A 17,491-nucleotide genomic window follows, 5' to 3' on the forward strand; every position below is an offset into this window, starting at 1 on the left:
CAAGCCCTGCATTGGGCTCTCTGCTCAGCAGGGAGCCTGCTTCCTCCTCTCTCTCTGCCTGCCTCTCTGCCTACTTGTGATCTCTGTCTGTCAAATAAATAAATATTAAAAATTAAAAAATTTTTAAAAAGATGTTGGTAAACTAATTGGGGGCATAATAGGTCCTAGAATGCATCAGGACTCAAAAGGGGGCTTAAGTCTACTACAATTTGTTATTTGGGAGAAGAAAACAAAAAAGATGGGAGGACAGAAAAAGATGAATCAGTATTAATAAAATTGCTACATTCATGTGTAATTGTATATGTACATTTCTTAAAGATTTATTTATTTTAGAGAGAGAGAGCATGAGCAGGAGAGGCAGAGGGAGAGGAAGAGAGAATCTCAAGCAGACTCCCCACTGAGTGCCAAGCCCCATGCAAGGGCTTGATCCCATGATCCTGAGATCTCAACCTGAGCTGAAACCAAGAGTCGGATCACTCAACCAACTGCACCACCCAGACGCCCCATGTAATTATATATTTTCTGAGGCATTTTCCTCATGTGAGACTTAAACCATGATGGTGCCAAAAGGAAGAACTTTCTTTAATGAAATCAGGTCAAAGCTGTATTGGGGTGTGGAGTATGTTGGCTCATTTTGTATGAAGCAGAGTCAAAAATACCCAGGACCTAAGGAAATCATACAGAAGGCACTGGAAAAAATTTAATATACCAATCTGACAAAACCCAAACTTGTACTAAATTTTGTAAGCATGAAATCCATGTGGAAGGTGTTATTTTAAAAATCACTACAACAGGGCGCCTGGGTGGCTCAGTGGGTTAAAGCCTCTGCCTTCGGCTCAGGTCATGATCCCAGGGTCCTGGGATCGAGCCCCGAATTGGGCTCTCTGCTTGGCAGGGAGCCTGCTTCCCCCTCCCTCTCTCTCTGCCTGCCTTTCTGCCTCCTTGTGATCTCTGTCTGTCAAATAAATAAATAAAATCTTTAAAAAAAAATCACTACAACAATAGTACCACAGTAAATTTGAACCTGTGAACTGAACAGCTCCTTCTTCATGAAATCACTGACCACATTTGACTTTGTTGATTAGTTCCATACCTAATGGAACTACTAGTATTACTACTATTTGTAATAATTTATACTTTTGATTGTAGATTTATTTTATCGAAGTAAAGAAAAAACACTAATTAATAGCACATGACATAAATTCAAGTCACTGGCTGTCATTCAGTATGCTTTGCCTTTGAGTAATGATCATAATTTATAAAGCGTACAGATTTGGATGTCTCCATCCACAGCTCAGTGGATTAGAACTAAACTTTAGTAATCAGACAAGGTGGGGTTGAAGCCTAGCTCTGCAACTTATGAGTCACTTACTTGACTTTGGGTAAGTTATGTAATCTCTGTGTCTCACTGTCTTTATCCGCAGCTTTGAGACAATAATATATTGCAGGACTATGTTGAGAATTAAATGAGATCGTACACGAAGAGTCTTGACCTAGAGCATGTACCCAGTAAGACGTCAGTAAAGCTGTTATTTTTTTATTATTGCTATAACTGACTTTCTCCTCTAAGTCAAAACATGTTAAGAATTCAGTTGAATAGCTTCCTAACAAGAATTAAACACTGAGAATACCGTGGTCCAAGGAAAATAGAACTATGAAGCAATAATTCCGGGTTATGATTGCCTGGTTGACATATGATAAATGCACTTATTGTCCAGCATATTTATCCATATAGACCACATACTTAAGTTTTCATGTTTTGAATTCTGTCAAAATCTCATTCCTATTGAAAATATTCTAACTCAGCAGGCTCCATTTTAGTACCAGTTGAACAATAACAGTGGTAGATGGAATGTGTTGTTATAAAGCCAGAATGATTGCTGACAGGTATAATTTGCTTTATGAAGTGTGTGTTGTCACATATACAATTATCTGGTTTATATTTGTTGCTGTCAGCCTTCCAGTTTGTTAATGTCCAGTAGGTGTGCCCTGTGTGAAACCTAAGAAGGGTTAAAAATCTTAGCGTTTTCTGGTGGGGGAGGGGTAGGAACAGAAGGGTTCACTTGGTGGCTACCTTTTTTTTTTTTTTTCCTTTCTTTTTTAAGAACGAGGGTGATGCTACACACTGCAGCCCACCCTACTGGTCAAAATGAAAAACTGCATCATAAAGGATCCCTTCTCTGAAGGAGGCGGAAAAAAACTTTTCATTTGGTTCCCATGGGCATTTTCCTGTCCAACCCCCAACTGACAGAAACTTTCTGTTAGTTTCTTTCTGTTAGTTTAGAAACGTAGTTCCTTAGGAAATATTATTAAGCTACGCTACCCTTTCGGTTGTAGCATCAAATCAATTTTATTCCATTTCTGATCATTTAGACTGTGCTATTCTCTGCAATGATAACCCTAAAGGTTCTTGGGAAGTCTGTTATTCTCTGCATGATAAAAACAGTACAACTAGTAAACAGTATCATGAGCTAAAAAAAATTTTTTTTGACCTTAGGTTCAATTTATTTCATATATATTTGAGAGCTTATTGGAGCAACTTTTTAAAAGAATGATAAATGGAAACTTTCTTTACCTGGGCTATCATTTGTTCTGTAGACTTAATGACATTCAGTACTATTATACTCACTGCCAGGGCCTTGGAGGGGAAAAAAAAGAATATTTATACATTGAGTTATGGCTAGATGTAGGAGTGGGGAGAAAGAGATGGGCAGGAAGTCAGACTATACAATGGAGAAGAATTTGAGACCTTCACTACACATGGATTAATCACAAGAACTAACCACGCAAATCCAAATGGATATTTAGAAACCAATGAAGCCTCTAAGATGGTCTGTGGGAAACACTATACATTTTCTAATGCATGAGTATGTGCAAAATGTTATCTAATTTATAACAGAAGTGTTGACAGAACTTTAGCTTTGGTGTTGCAAATGGGCTCCATAACATATTTACATGGGAGGAACATTTCACATATATGGGCACATATGCACCCAATCTATTTCTGTAGTTGGTGTTATATTCAATAACTTAGGTGAATGGTTATAATAAGGAATAATACGCTGCAGTTTTTTCCAGTCTTACCTTAGTTCAGCTTTGGGAACTGCATTACTATTAAATTGGTCCATGAAAACCTGGCAATATTAATGCTATCAAGCATGAAAACTAACTGGATTTGGATCAGGGACTTTTATTTATAGCATTTTATTTAGAATTTATTAGTTTAAAGAGGGAGCTGTGTGTCTCATGGGTTTTTAAATATTAAAGAGTCAGAAGTCATGTGTTCCCTTCCAATAGCAACAATAAAAACAAAAGTCAAAAAATTGCTGATAATTCTACATTAATTTCGATTTCCTTATTTTATCCTGAGATACTTGCTGAAGTGATAGCAAACCCTGGGAATTTTGAACCATGCTATAGAAACAGTTGGTTGCAGATGTGAATAAAGTCTTTATAACACAGCCTACAATTAATTAGAAGTAAAAGATGATGGCTTCATACAAATGTGAAAAAACCATTGAGCCTTTATATGTCGAATAAGCAAACATCTATTTATGTCTTATCTATTTGCTATTGTTGTGTTACTTTTTATGATTAAAGTGCTTTCCATCTTTTCTTTTCTTTTTTTTTTTTCATTTCTTTGGTAAAGTTGTCATTATGCCCTGTTTTTGTCCCCAAATAGTACCTGTAAGTTCAGAATCAGATGGGTTTGCTGTGAGTCAAAATAGCTAGAAGGGGAATATCATCATGGTTCATCCCCCCCCCCGTTTTATTTGGAATTGAATTAGGAAATCAAAGTTTTTAGCAGTTTAATTCACTTCTCCATAAAGTTTATGGAGCAGCAACAGCTGGTTGAATCCATGGCAGAAAAAAAAAAGCCAACTTCTAGTGGCCAAGCTATTGTTTCAGAATTAAGGGGGAAAACTCATTAACTGTTAATGAAAACACTGGGAATAAAAACAAATAACACAGAAACCCTAGCAAATAATTACCTCACACCTGACACAAAGCTGCTTTATATTTCTGCTCCAAACCTCAGAAATTTGCAACTTATCATTCTACGGAGCATGAATGAAATTGAGTTTGATTCTCAGGAAAGAACAATAGAGAAATCATCCGCCTTATAGGCCCCTCAGTACCATACTCAGAGGAGAACCTACCCTTGAATATACTAAGGAGTGTATCTAGCGCCCAATTCTTAGGACGCTTAGGATAGAGGAACAAATTACCAGCTAACAGCAGATGAACCCTTGATATAGTTTCCCGAGATCTTGTTTAGAAATACGAAGAAAAGGGATTGGAGGTAGTAGACGTGATTAATGGAGATATTGTGTGTTAGAATATATATCTGTATAGAAATATATTGATTTTGAGCAAGTTGCAATGGGAAAGTGTGTCTCTAGTGGCAAGGGGTCTTGCTTGTGAGAAAGCCACTCTAAGCAATGGAGTTCGAAGCCCTAATTGCAGAGCTGCTGAATGGAAGTGTCTGTCACTATAGTTTGTGATCATTTATGTCTGATCCCACCGGACAACGGTCGTAGTCGCCTGGAACTGTGATTCTCAGAGCTGCAGATGAATCCAGCGATCACTTGTGGTTATGTTCTAAGGAAGAATGATGTTCTAAACTTAAACAAATCCAAAATGACCACAGTAATTGCTGGTTCGCCTATAAAACTTTTCACCCATGCATCTTGAGTAGTTATAATCATTTTAATTACACGGGAGTATCTATTTATATAGTGTCATAAGCTTTTTTCTGCGTATGCCCAAGGGAGTTGGGCCACTCGATGTGACATTAAAAACACTTATAGCAACATTTCCATCATCAGGAACAAATTACGCTTGGATGTAAAACGTATTTTTTTTTTAAAGATTTTATTTATTTATTTGACAGAGAGAGATCACAAGTAGACAGGCAGGCAGAGAGAGAGAGAGAGAGAGAGAGAGGGAAGCAGGCTCCCTGCTGAGCAGAGAGCCTGATGCGGGACTCGATCCCAGGACCCTGAGATCATGACCTGAGCTGAAGGCAGCGGCTTAACCCGCTGAGCCACCCAGGCGCCCCGTAAAACGTATTTTTAAACGTTTCCCCCACCACAACCATTTTTAGTACTAACCCAGGCTCCGTTTTTGCTGCACTGAGTTGTATACCTTTGTTGTTGTAAACTTTACAAAGGCATGGTCTTACATTTGGCACAGGGACGGCTATTAAAAGCCCAGCTTGGGTAACTGTGTTCAGAAACCCTAGGGAAAACACAGAAGTGACTTTTCCATCTGAAGCCGATAGATCGAATGCGAAATTCAGGCAGGTATTTGGTATTTTGGATGAGATTTTTAGAATGAAAACTCTGAAGGCAATTGAATTGGATCCTGGATCAGAAAAAGGACACCACATCTAAAACTAATGATGTACTGACTAATGACTATGTGTTGGCTAATTAGATTTAAATTTAAAAAAAAGGGGCGCCTGGGTGGCTCAGTGGGTTAAAGCCTCTGCCTTCGGCTCAGGTCATGATCCCAGGGTCCTGGGATTGAGCCCCGCATCGGGCTCTCTGCTCTGCGGGGAGCCTGCTTCCTCCTCTCTCTCTCTCTGCCTGCCTCTCTGCCTACTTGTGATCTCTCTCTGTCAAATAAATAAATAAAATCTTTAAAAAAAATAAATAAAAATTAAAAAAATAAATTTTAAAAAAAGAAAAAAGAGAGAAAAAGGACCTTAGTGGGAAAATTGGTGACATCCAAATAAAGTCTATAGCTTATTTAATAGCAGTGTGGCAATGTTAATTTCTTGGTTTTGACAGAAATACCCTAGTTATGTAAGAAGTTGGGGGAAATTGGGTGAAGGGTATGCGGGAACCGTCTGTACAATCTTTGTAATGCTTTCAATAAATCTAAGATTATTCCAAAATAAAATGTTCATTTAAAATACAACAAAACAAAGTCCCACTTGATCGGCTTTTTTTTTTTTTTTTTTAAAGCCTGGAATGCTAGAAAACGTAAGAGTAACTTTGTCAAATTTCTGAAGCAAGCAGAAAACCTTGAGTCTAGAACGACTGTTGATAAATAATGTTCAGTATACCTACAAATGTTAAATTTTGTTTGGTAACCCAAACTACTTCTTTTTTTAAAAAATAGATTTCATCTTGGCTCACAATTTTAAAATTCCTTTAACCTCACAGCTCACTTTCAGGTTACCTGCCAAGCGGTCCGCTTGGTAATAGAATTTCAGTGGATTTGCAAATTCCACTGATATAAAATTTCAGTACTTTAACCCTCAGTCCAGTATTTGAGAATTTTTCTGGCTATAAGGGAAATTTCACAGCGATACTAGAAGCATAACTGTGATAAGCTTTGTATCCTGATCTGTAGCCCTAATAAAGGAGAGGATTTGTTCTGGCTCTGGCCAACGCTGCTGTGAGGTTGTTGTTTGTTGTTGTTGTTGTTGTTTTTCACTTTTCTTTTCCACAATCAAGTCCATACTTTATTCCTAAAGCCCTGTATCTGCAGGTGCTCAAGTCAGTTGTGGACAGACAAGCTACCTACCATCGAGCGTTCACAGAAGAGACTAGCTATCATCATCTAATTTATGGAAAGAGAAGGCTACAGCCATTCTCTTTTTATCATTTTATATCCTCCCTATCCTTCCAGTTTAATTGTAGGAAATAAACCTTTAAAGTGAAGCAATACAGATTCTATGTAGGTTGTTCGGTTTCACTGCTCCCTCGTTGAAATCCAGGGCCAAAACTCGACAGTGTTTACTGAGATTAGCATTGGTGATTTCCTTTGGAAATTAGTATTTGAGATCATATTAAATTCAGTTGAAAATCCCCTTTTCATGTTTGTGGAATGAACTGAGCAGCTGTTGGTGTCCTTTTATCAGCAGACTGTACCTCTGTTTGGGGGATTTTAAGGAAAGCTATTTGCAATGCAAAGCCTTTTCTTCCGGTTTCCGAATGATCGAACATCTTCCGTCTGAACATTTTAAAGTATCATAATAGCATGGGCCACTTCTACAAAATATAATCCAATGTGTGTTGAAAACACCCAAAAGGGATTAGCATTGTTTTAATTGCATAATTCAGTATTGCATATACATTACCTTTCATCAAAACCATTTTACAGAACAAATATTACCTTCTTAGGGCTTTTAGAATTCCTAAGGGGTTGGTTGCATAGGCTGTAAACTAGAATTATAAAGAGAGAATTTCTTAAGATTGCAAAACAAGTAGTGATTTAAATTGGAATAGAATCCAGCAAAGTCTAGGTTGTCTCTGTTTTTAAGTCTCTTAGTTTTCAGAGAAGGAAAGAATATTGACCTGTTACATTGTATTATGTATAGGTTAACCCTTTGTATGATTTATTCTGTTTCATTTGGCAATATAAAGAGAAACAGGCATTCAGGGTAAAGGTTGCAATTAATGGAAGCCAATATTTATGAATATGTATATATATAGTTGTGTTTTCATTTTAAGTACGAAGGAAAGTTTCTCTAGGTGGCAAGAGGTGTCCCCACTCTATGGTAACAGTTTCTAAGTTCTAGTTAGTTAGCTGAGTGGAAAATTTCCCCTCTAGGTAAGTTGGTTCTTATTCATCTGTTTCTCATAGGTTAATGGATAGCAGCCACGTCCACCAAGTAAAAGATTTATCTTTCAGAGGAGGGCAAGAATGAATATCAGAAGACATCAACAAAGACCTTTATAAAGATGTCCAAAGTATGACCTTGTTTTCTTTCTTCTTTGTCCCTTAGGGGGAGACCAAGCTGAAAGTTACCTTGGGCAGGACAGCTCCGATGATAATCAGAGTGGAACTCATGGCCCTTCTCTCACATCGGATGCACCTTTTTTGCCTGATTATCAGGATGAGGGTGAGTGTCTTTTTCCTGGATTTTGGGTTGATCACGCTGCTTTGTTACTTTTTGTCTTGGTGTTTTTGCCTTTTGTCATCTTGAACCTTGTGAACTTCAGTGGGTTTTCTGTATTGGTAATCGCTAGTTTGCAAAAAACAACAATTTGTTTCATCGTGGTGCTGATCCTTCTAGGTAATTCGATACTTCGGAAGCTAATGTATTTAGGGAAACACTAATTCTATACTGGAGCAGGAAGACATCATTATTGATCTTTTTCTAAGAACTGTAGCTCAGAAGCTAAGAGAACATCTTAAGATGGCAGGGCCCAGTTCACCATCTTTCAGATTTCTTAGTTTCACAGAGTTGCATGAGAATCAGAGTTTCATTTAGTGATTATAGGATTATTGATTTACTGTGGATTATTTGAGGCCCTTGAGCTCATCATATCATAATAAGATTTTTTTTAAGATTTTATTTATTTATTTGACAGACAAAGATCACAAGTAGGCAGAGAGGCAGGCAGAGAGAGGGGGGTAAGCAGGTTCCCAGATCCAGGGCTCTATCCCAGGACCCTGAGATCATGACCTGAGCCGAAGGCAGAGGCTCAACCCACTGAGTCACCCAGGCGCCCCAAAGATACGATTTTTATCTATGCTTCTCCCATATCCCTCTCTAACCATATTGATGTTGTTCAAGAGGAAGGGGAAGCCACAAGAACCACAATGTAAATCTTCCTGGAGCATTAATTTTACTTTAAGATTTGGGAATGGGAGGAGTTAAATAATTCAACTGTTATAAACATTACTTTTATATTAAAAACACATTGGTATGTAATAGAGCTGGGGTGTAAAATGTACATGAATTTTTAAGATATGTGAATATAAAATTTTTGGCTAGGTGGCTGCCAGTTTCTGTCTCAGGCTCGGATATCCCAAGGGTGGGGGTTCACTGTGTCTCTTCTGGCATCTGGCCACTTGAACAGACGGTTTGATCATCACTGATGCACATGGTTATCTTACCAGAGTCTCTCTTGTGCCTTTTCGGTGGGGGAAAAAGGTAGACACGCTACTAAGCTGAATATTAAATTGGAACATATTATTCACTTAGGGATTGGGAGTAGAGCTGGTAAACTATTCCTTATTTCTCTTTATTGGCCTGCAATCATTCAATTTATTTTTCTTTCAAATTTCCCTATGACTTTGGCATTTTCCAGGAGTTCGTAATCCCTAATTTCTTTCTCTTTTTAACTTATCCGCTAATTCTTTTTTTTTTTCCCTTAAGTTTTTATTTAAATTCCAGTTAGCATACAGTGTAATATTAGTTCACTCATCCGTTAATTCTTATTTCATTTAGCCTTTTTGGCAAACCAGGTTTTCTCCCTTTCATTGCATTAATAACATCCACATCAGAACTATGGATTCAGTCATACAGAAACATTTTATTTGGTCTGAGCTTTTTTAAAAACTGGGCCTTGCAGTTTAGGATCTGTATATTGACTCAAGTGTACACTAAAAACATTGCTTGGATTGCAAGCTTAATGATTACACTGGTAGTTTATTAATAATTTTAGAAAATTAACAGGGCAAAACCAACCTTTCATTTGTTTTTGATTAATCCAATGCCTGACAGAATTAGAACAATACTACCTCATTAATCCATAGGTCACTTATTTGGTATTTCCAGCTTTCCCAGACACAGCTGAGAACACAATCAGTAAGCCAGAAGGACCTCTAAGTGGAAATAGGTGTTCCTGAGTGTGGTGGTAACACTTCCGTAACTCAGCCTTGGGAAAGCCCCTGAGGCCTTCACTGGAGATTCCTCTTTTTACACATTTCTAACCATGACAGTGGTTTGATTTCTCGAACCCATAGTAGGGTAAAACATCAAATTTAGAAGAAAAGGCTCCTTAGAGACATCAATTAAGAAATAATATAGAGGTGAGACACAGGAACACAACTAAAAATTTATGCAGGAAACAAAATTGGTAAACAAAACAAAATTTGTATGGGAACTCAAAAACATAGCACTCTGGGGCCATATCATATTGTAGAGAGAAACTAGGAGCTCAGTACCTTTAATAAAGTAAAACTTCTCAGCTAGCCTTTAGTAAACACTTACTATGTACCTTGCACCTGTGTTCTAAGTACTTTGCATCTGTCATCATTTAATCCTGAGAATAGCATGAAGAGGTAGATGGTAGGATTATCCTCATTTTACAGAGAAGGAAATGGAGACCTAGGGAAGTTAACTGATCTAAGATCACACAGTTAGTATGCAGTAGTGCCAGGATTTGTAATGACGCGGTCTAGCTCTGGAACCTCTGCTCTTAACCACCCTACTGTCTTTACCACTGTCCTTATCCGGATTATCAGAAAAGATGGATTCATGTTCCAGACATTTTGGTTAAGACTATACAGATATATAGTTTGCTTAAAAGTATTTTCATTAAAAAGAGTTGAAATTAAAAAAAAAAATACAGTGTTGAAAGAGGTAAGTCTAGTATCTAGAAGATTCCAAGGTAGAAACTCTGCTCCATTATGGTTCCTCATAAGAGAGGAGCTAACTAGATCAGTAATATTAAATTCTTACTGCATAGATTTAATTTTTAGTTTCATGTATAAAAGTTAAGAGAATCCTCAAAGTTGAAACAGTCAACGATAGATAGGAATAGATTGTTCATGTGTTAAAAATTTGATTGTAAGATGATGTTTATTTTTACAAAGTATTTTATTTATTCATTTTACTTCAAGTTTTCCCTTTTTAAAGTTTTCATTTAAATTCCGGTTAGTTAGGGGCGCCTGGGTGGCTCAGTGGGTTAAAGCCTCTGCCTTCGGCTCAGGTCATGATCCCAGGGTCCTGGGATCGAGCCCCGCATCGGGCTCTCTGCTCAGCGGGAAGCCTGCTTCCTCCCCTCTCTCTCTGCCTGCCTCTCTGCCTACTTGTGATCTCTGTCAAATAAATAAATAAAATCTTTAAAAAAAAATAAAAATAAAAAAATAAATTCCGGTTAGCTAACATGCACTGTAATATTAGTTTCGGGTGTACAACGTACTGGTTCAACACTTCCATACAGCACCCACTGCTCATCATGACAGGTGCACCCCTTAATCCCCTTCACCTACTTTACACATGCCCCATCCACTTCCCTTCTGGTAACCATCTGTTCTCTATAGGTAAGAGTCTGTTTCTTGGTTTGCTCTTCTCTCTCTTTTCTTGCCACGTGCAACGACATGGTTGGAGGTAAAGAGTTTTCTGCTCAGCAAAAGAAGTCAGTCAGAGAAAGACAACTACCATATGATTTCACTCATACGTGGATTTTAAGAAACAAACAAGAGGGGAAAAAGATAGAAAGGGAGATATTTAAATATGAGTTTTGGCCAAAACATTGAAACTAGCCCAGTACCTGAGTGCCTGCTGCCTAGTGGGTGTGATAAATGTTTGTTTCCTTCCCCTAAAAAGTAGTGATATGGGGCGCCTAGGTGGCTCAGTGGGTTAAAGCCTCTGCCTTCGGCTCAGGTCATGATCCCAGACTCCTCTGCTCCGTGGGGAGCCTGCTTCCTCCTCTCTCTGCCTGCTTCTCTACCTACTTGTGATCTCTGTCTGTCAAATACATAAATAAAATCTTAAAAAAAAGTAGTGATAAATACATATCCTATGCAATTAAGGAAAAGGTTATAAAGATGTTAAAAATTTCAGTAGACATTCTGTTTTGTTCAACTAGATTTTACCATTACTGAGAATAACAGTAACACTTCATATGATACTTATTATTTTAACAAATACTTATTTAGAGATTACAGAGTAATAGCAAGGCACTGTGCTGCTAAGCAGTAAGTGAAATATGCAGTAAAAAATCAGTCCCAGTCCCTGTCCTTGTGGAGCCTACTATCTCACTGCAAAAACACACTAATAATAAGTAGACAAATGAACAAATACAAAGTCAGTGTCTTCGCTTGCTGGTGGGATAGCTAAGGAAGAAAAGATATTCTTAAACTTTTTTTTTGTAGTGACAGTTATTTTACTTTCGGAATTTTATCTTTGTTAGAAAAATGAAAGGTTACTGTTAAAATATTTCAGCATTGTTGGGACGCCTGGTTGGCTCAGTTGGTTAAGCAGCTGCCTTCGGCTCAGGTCATGGTCCCGGCGTCCTGGGATCGAGTCCCACATCGGGCTCCTTGCTCATCGGGGAGCCTGCTTCTCCCTCTGCCTCTGCCTGCCATTCTGTCTGCCTGTGCTTGCTCTCTCTCCCTCTCTCTCTCTCTGACAAATAAATAAATCTTTAAAAAAAAATAAAATAAAATATTTCAGCATTGTTGTGCTCCACCTCAGCCACAACAGTGTCCTAAATGTACAATTATAAAAGGACACATGGTCTGACTCATCCACCCGTAACTTCAGTGTGAGAAGCAATAACCACGGTGCGTGTCGTGTTTGTATCATGCTTTTGTGAAGACTACAAGAGCCCTAGAAGCGTATAGAAGCCCAGCCAGGTGCACAGCAAAAAATGAACACCAAGGTTACAGGCTAACCCATGCATAAAAATGAGAGCATGTTGCTACCTAATCCCAATTTCTTCTCCTTTTGCTTTGCAAATGCCCTCAATCTGGGAACAGCAGGCTATATACCCTGTAGAGAGAGACCCACAAGCGAGAGCATAGCCCCACCATGGGGAATGAAAACTGGCTAACAAGTAATAACATGCAGATTTCTAAACCCAAGGAGGCATAGTTTCTACCATATTAAAGGAAAAAAAGTGCAGTATGAAACACTGGATACAATTATGATACAAAAGCCAGCCAACTGTGCAGCTCAAGGTCTGATTGCTTTCACTGTCCAAAATATACAATGGATTTTAACATGTTTATAAACTTATCTCATTAGTGTACATTTTTAGAAGATGGGTCTACATACATTTTTTAAAGATGGGTTGGGGAAAGCGTTCTATAAACAGGTTATAGTGACTCCTTCTGGAAGAAAAAGAAAAAATAAAGTTATTTTCTAGGAGAAGAAACCTAGAATCTGTAACAGTGTATTATTTATCATGTAATATATATTATCACATTCTAATTAAAGAAAAAGTAATGAATGAATATTGGACAAATAAATCTGGGAAGAAGTGAGAAAATGTTCTTAGAATTTATTTTTACATCAGGTTGTTGAAGGTTAGAGAAGGTTCTTACTCTCCAGTGAAATGAAAGAACTGGGAATGTTAAAGACCTCTAACCATTTTTGGAGAAGAGTAATAATGAGTAAGGGAAAGCCTGGTTTTGATCAATTTATTATATGCTACTTGATTTAAAAGGAATTACAGACCCATTAAAGTACAAATAGTGGTCATTTTCAACTCCATGTCTTTTCTGAAAGGTACATTAAAAGACATAGAATATTTTTAAAATAAAGAGAATTAGTTTTTCACAGCTTTAGTTTAAACTTTTTTTTACATTTTCTGCTTTCATTTTAGTTCTGAAATAGAAGTCAATTTTTAGATTTGATATTATGATAACAATAGACTAGCTTTTGTTGATCCTTGTGTGTTTCATTTCTATAATAATAATAATAGGAAGAAAATACTATTTTAATATATTCCCTAATAAAGGGAAGAATGTATTTTAAACACATCTACATTAGTATTGTGGGATTAAAAATGAAGATTTAATTTATTAATTAGATTTTATTGACTAGACTTTTTTTGGCTGGAATTCATATTTGTCTTAAATTTCACTGTACCAAAGTTAGAATCATGCATTCTGAAAGTTGGAAAGGATGATTGTAAGAGGAATTATTATGGAGCATTTACTATGCTGCACTAAATGCTTTTTGTGGATTATCTCATTTAATTCTCAAACTGGATCAGAAAAGAAAGTCCCATTATCCCCGCTGTTTTACAGGTTAAAAAACTGAAGCTTAGAGAAATTCAGTGACTTGGCCAAAAATGAAGTTATCTAATCCACGGATTGGGGGGTGGGGAGGCGGTGGAGGAAGGGTTCCAATAGATTACAAGCCTGCTGCTTTGTGTAAAGCTTTGGTTAGCTGGATGTTTTTCCTCTGAAACACCCATTTTTATGGGCTTTACATCTCATTCCCCCTATTGTTTTTATTCCACCGAGTATAACATTCATTTGAAAAAATGAATGTATTCAAAGCTAAAAGCTATCCTCTAAATACCACTTTAACTGCATCCTTCAAAATTTGATACGTACCTACTTTCATTAGAATTTGCAATTGCTGGGGCACCTGAGTGGCTCAGTGGGTTAAAGCTTCTGCCTTCGGCTCAGGTCATGATCCCGGGGTCCTGGGATCAAGCCCGGCAGAGAGCATCGTGCTCTCTGCTCGGCAGGGAGCCTGATTCCTTATCTCTCTCTGCCTGCCTCTCTGCCTACTTGTGATCTCTGAGAGTCAAATAAATAAATAAAATCTTAAAAAAAAAAAAAGAATTTGCAATTCCATTCCATGTATTTTGTAATTCCTTTGATGATAGCCTTTTTTTTTTTTTTTTTTTAATTTATTTGACAGACAGAGATCACAAGTAGGCAGAGAAGCAGGCAGAGAGAGAGGAAGGGCATCGGGCTCTCTGCTCAGCAGGGAGCCTGATGCGGAGCTCGATCCCAGGACCCTGGGATCATGACCTGAGCCGAAAGCAGAGGCTTTAACCCACTGAGCCACCCAGGTGCCCGGATGATAGCCTTTTTAACCTATGTATTATTTAGAAGCATTTGTGTGTGTGTGCATGTGTGTGTATTCCTGGTTTTTATTTTGGTTTGTTTTTAGGTTCTAGGGATTTTTAAACCTTCTTTTCTATTTTGACTTAATTTTTATTACATGATAGTCTAAGAACATAGTCTGTGTCACTTAGATTCTTTGGACTTTGTTGAGACTTCTTTTGTGGCCTAGTAATGATCAATTTATGCTTAGGTGCTGTGTGGTTCCCAAAAATATTTATTGAACACACTCTTAACAGTTTTTAGTTTTCTTACTTTTTATTTATTTTATACTTTTAAATAGTACTCTTCAAATATTTTATATCCTGGCTTTTCTTTTATCTGTGGAGAAGTTCGTGTTAAAATCTCCAATTATAGTTGTCGATGTATCCATTTTTCTATACTTTGTTTTACATTTTCAAGGTCTTGTTATGAGATACTTACAAAGAGCTATAATTTGTTTTAAAAGGCTTCCTCTTATTGAGCCAAAATCCTATCCCTAGAACTTCCATTTATTAAGCTAGTCTACTCATAGCACCCCCAACTGACTTTCTTCTACTCAAGGAGTATAAAAGATGTCTGTTCACAAGCCAGTTTGAGACCCACATTGCTCCGAGTCATGTATAAGGCCTGAGTTTAGAGTATAAATTATGTTGTTGCACAGGATAAATAAACTGCACGTCTTACAGTGTTTACTGAGGTATGTGAATTAACGATGCAGTGGTTCGTGGTAAGTGACCTTACCAATCAGGTAAATCTTAGGCCACATCCTGCTGATGACTTTGGAGGAAAATGTGCATATTTGAGGGCGGCTTTACTTGGAATGTTAGAAACCTATTGTAGGCTCAGTCACCGGTAGGGTAATAGGTGGGGAGAGTAAATGGACTAAAAACAAGCTGTTTACTTCCCTCTCACTGATAGGGTCAAGCCCACTACTTTGTGTGTACGTGTTGAAGATTTTATTAATTAATAATTAATTAAATTGAGAGAGGGTGCATCTGCGTCTGTGAGTACAGGGAGGAGCAGAGGGAGAGGGACAAGCAGGCTCTGTACTGAGTACAGAGCCGGACAAGGGGCTCCGGCCCAAGACCCTGAGCTTGTGATCTGAGCCAAAGTTAAGAGTCAGATACTTAACCACCTGAGTCACCCAGGCGCCCCTTTGTGTGTGTGTGTTTTTTTAAGCACATAAACTATATGAAGATACTCGAGTTTTTAGTAGAAACAGAGATAACCAATGTGACTCAAAATGGTCTCTCTCCATTTATGACTACACAACAAACATGCGTGCGTACGTTCGTGCATTCAAACAAGTATTTCTCTCATTTCCTTTGTATTCTTCAGACAGTTGCTTTCATCTCTGTTGCTCACAGGAATATTTTTCTTTAGTAAAGGCACATGACTCCTGTCAACCCTGATGGAGTTTATGTGTGTGTGTGTGTCTACAGTGCACACTGCGGAAGAACACAAAACTTACTCCTTTTCATGTCTGCGCTTTTGGGGGCAAAGAACAAATTCTACCGTAAAACATACTTTCATAAGCATGTCGGACTTCTGAACAAGTTTCTGTTGGCTTCAGGTGAGTCCATGAGATTTCAGATCATTGGGAGAAATTAAGGACTGATGTTAAGTGTGATAAGGGTAAGTGAACTGTCACTCAGGATCGCAGTGGCCTCCTTCATGAAGATAAATGTCTTATTAGATCGAAGACATCATGTCGTTTATATAGTCTGGTATAAATCACAGACGAGGGTGACAAACTGGGTCTCAAAGTTGACAGTAATTTATATAACTTAAACAAATGATTACCAAGGATTATACATGTTTTGTGAAGAATAAAAAAACAATAACAATTATCTGTCTATGAACTACCCATTTTTCATCCTTCAGCCTGGCACATTGGGCTGTCGGTGCGTGTTTAAACTCTAACCTTCCATCCAGTACCCAGGAAAGCAGTCTCTCATGCGTTGATGGCTGGATATCTTCCATAATTCTTCTTTCACTAGAGTGTACTCTACAAATTGAACCCAAGTTTTTTTTTTTTTACGTAGAATCATGGATTTTAGATCTGGAAGAGACTACTTGGTAATCATCTATCTAATCTCTGTTTTACCAAAGAGGAAAGTACGTTTTAAAGAGGCTAATGATTTGGTCCTCTATTTAGCAAGACAGAGCCAGTATGGAAACCAAGACTGCTGCCATGGGAGAGGCCTTCCCAGGCTCACACTGTATACCTTCCCTCACCTGCATGATCTCTACACACTCTTTGAGTGCAAACCCAAACAGCTTTGCAGGAGGCCTGGTCATGTCTCTTAAGCTATTTCTTTTTTTTTTTTTTTTTGTAAAGATTTTATTTATTTATTTGACAGACGGAGATCACAAGTAGGCAGAGAAACAGGCAGAGAGAGAGGAGGAAGCAGGCTCCCTGCTGAGCAGAGAGCCTGATGTGGGGCTTGATCCCAGGACCCTGGGATCATGACCTGAGCCGAAGGCAGAGGCTTTAACCCACTGAGCCACCCAGGCGCCCTCTTAAGCTATTTCTTGCAAGTTTCAGTCAGGTTCATCAGGTACATATGTCTCTCTGGTCAATGTATTTTCGTCAATGTATTCTTTTCCCAGAATGATTTGGTAGTAGTATGCTTTATAAAGAATTTCAGGGGCACCTGGGTGGAGCCCCGCATTGGGCTCTCTGCTCAGTGGGGAGCCTGCTTCTCTGCCTGCTTACGATCTCTGTCAAATAAATAAATAAAATCTTTTAAAAAAATTTTCAAAGGGTTGCAAAAATGCTAACAATTATAACTATGAGTGACATACAATAAGTCCCTGAATTGATCTGACATATAACTAATTAGTTAGCTTTTTTGGCCTTTTTGTCCGTGGTATAAATTTTAATATACTGCTAATGAAGAATTAGCTATTGAATATCTATATTGGATGCTTTTATTCATTCATGAGT

At 37.9% G+C, this 17,491-nt stretch overlaps 1 protein-coding gene across 1 annotated transcript in view; it reads left to right on the top strand.

The window, feature by feature from the left end:
• The window catches only part of LOC111151823 (src kinase associated phosphoprotein 1), a 278,085-nt gene that overhangs the window by 69,168 nt on the left and 191,426 nt on the right, over positions 1-17,491 (top strand). Inside the window, exon 4 of the mRNA XM_022510039.1 lies at positions 7,742-7,858. Within this exon, the coding sequence (XP_022365747.1) occupies positions 7,742-7,858 (117 nt within the window). The remainder of the gene's footprint in view (positions 1-7,741; positions 7,859-17,491) is intronic.

The sequence above is a fragment of the Enhydra lutris genome, unplaced genomic scaffold (assembly GCF_002288905.1).
Source record: "Enhydra lutris kenyoni isolate GAN:26980312 unplaced genomic scaffold, ASM228890v2 scaffoldscaffold26, whole genome shotgun sequence".
NCBI classification, from domain to species: Eukaryota; Metazoa; Chordata; class Mammalia; order Carnivora; family Mustelidae; genus Enhydra; species Enhydra lutris.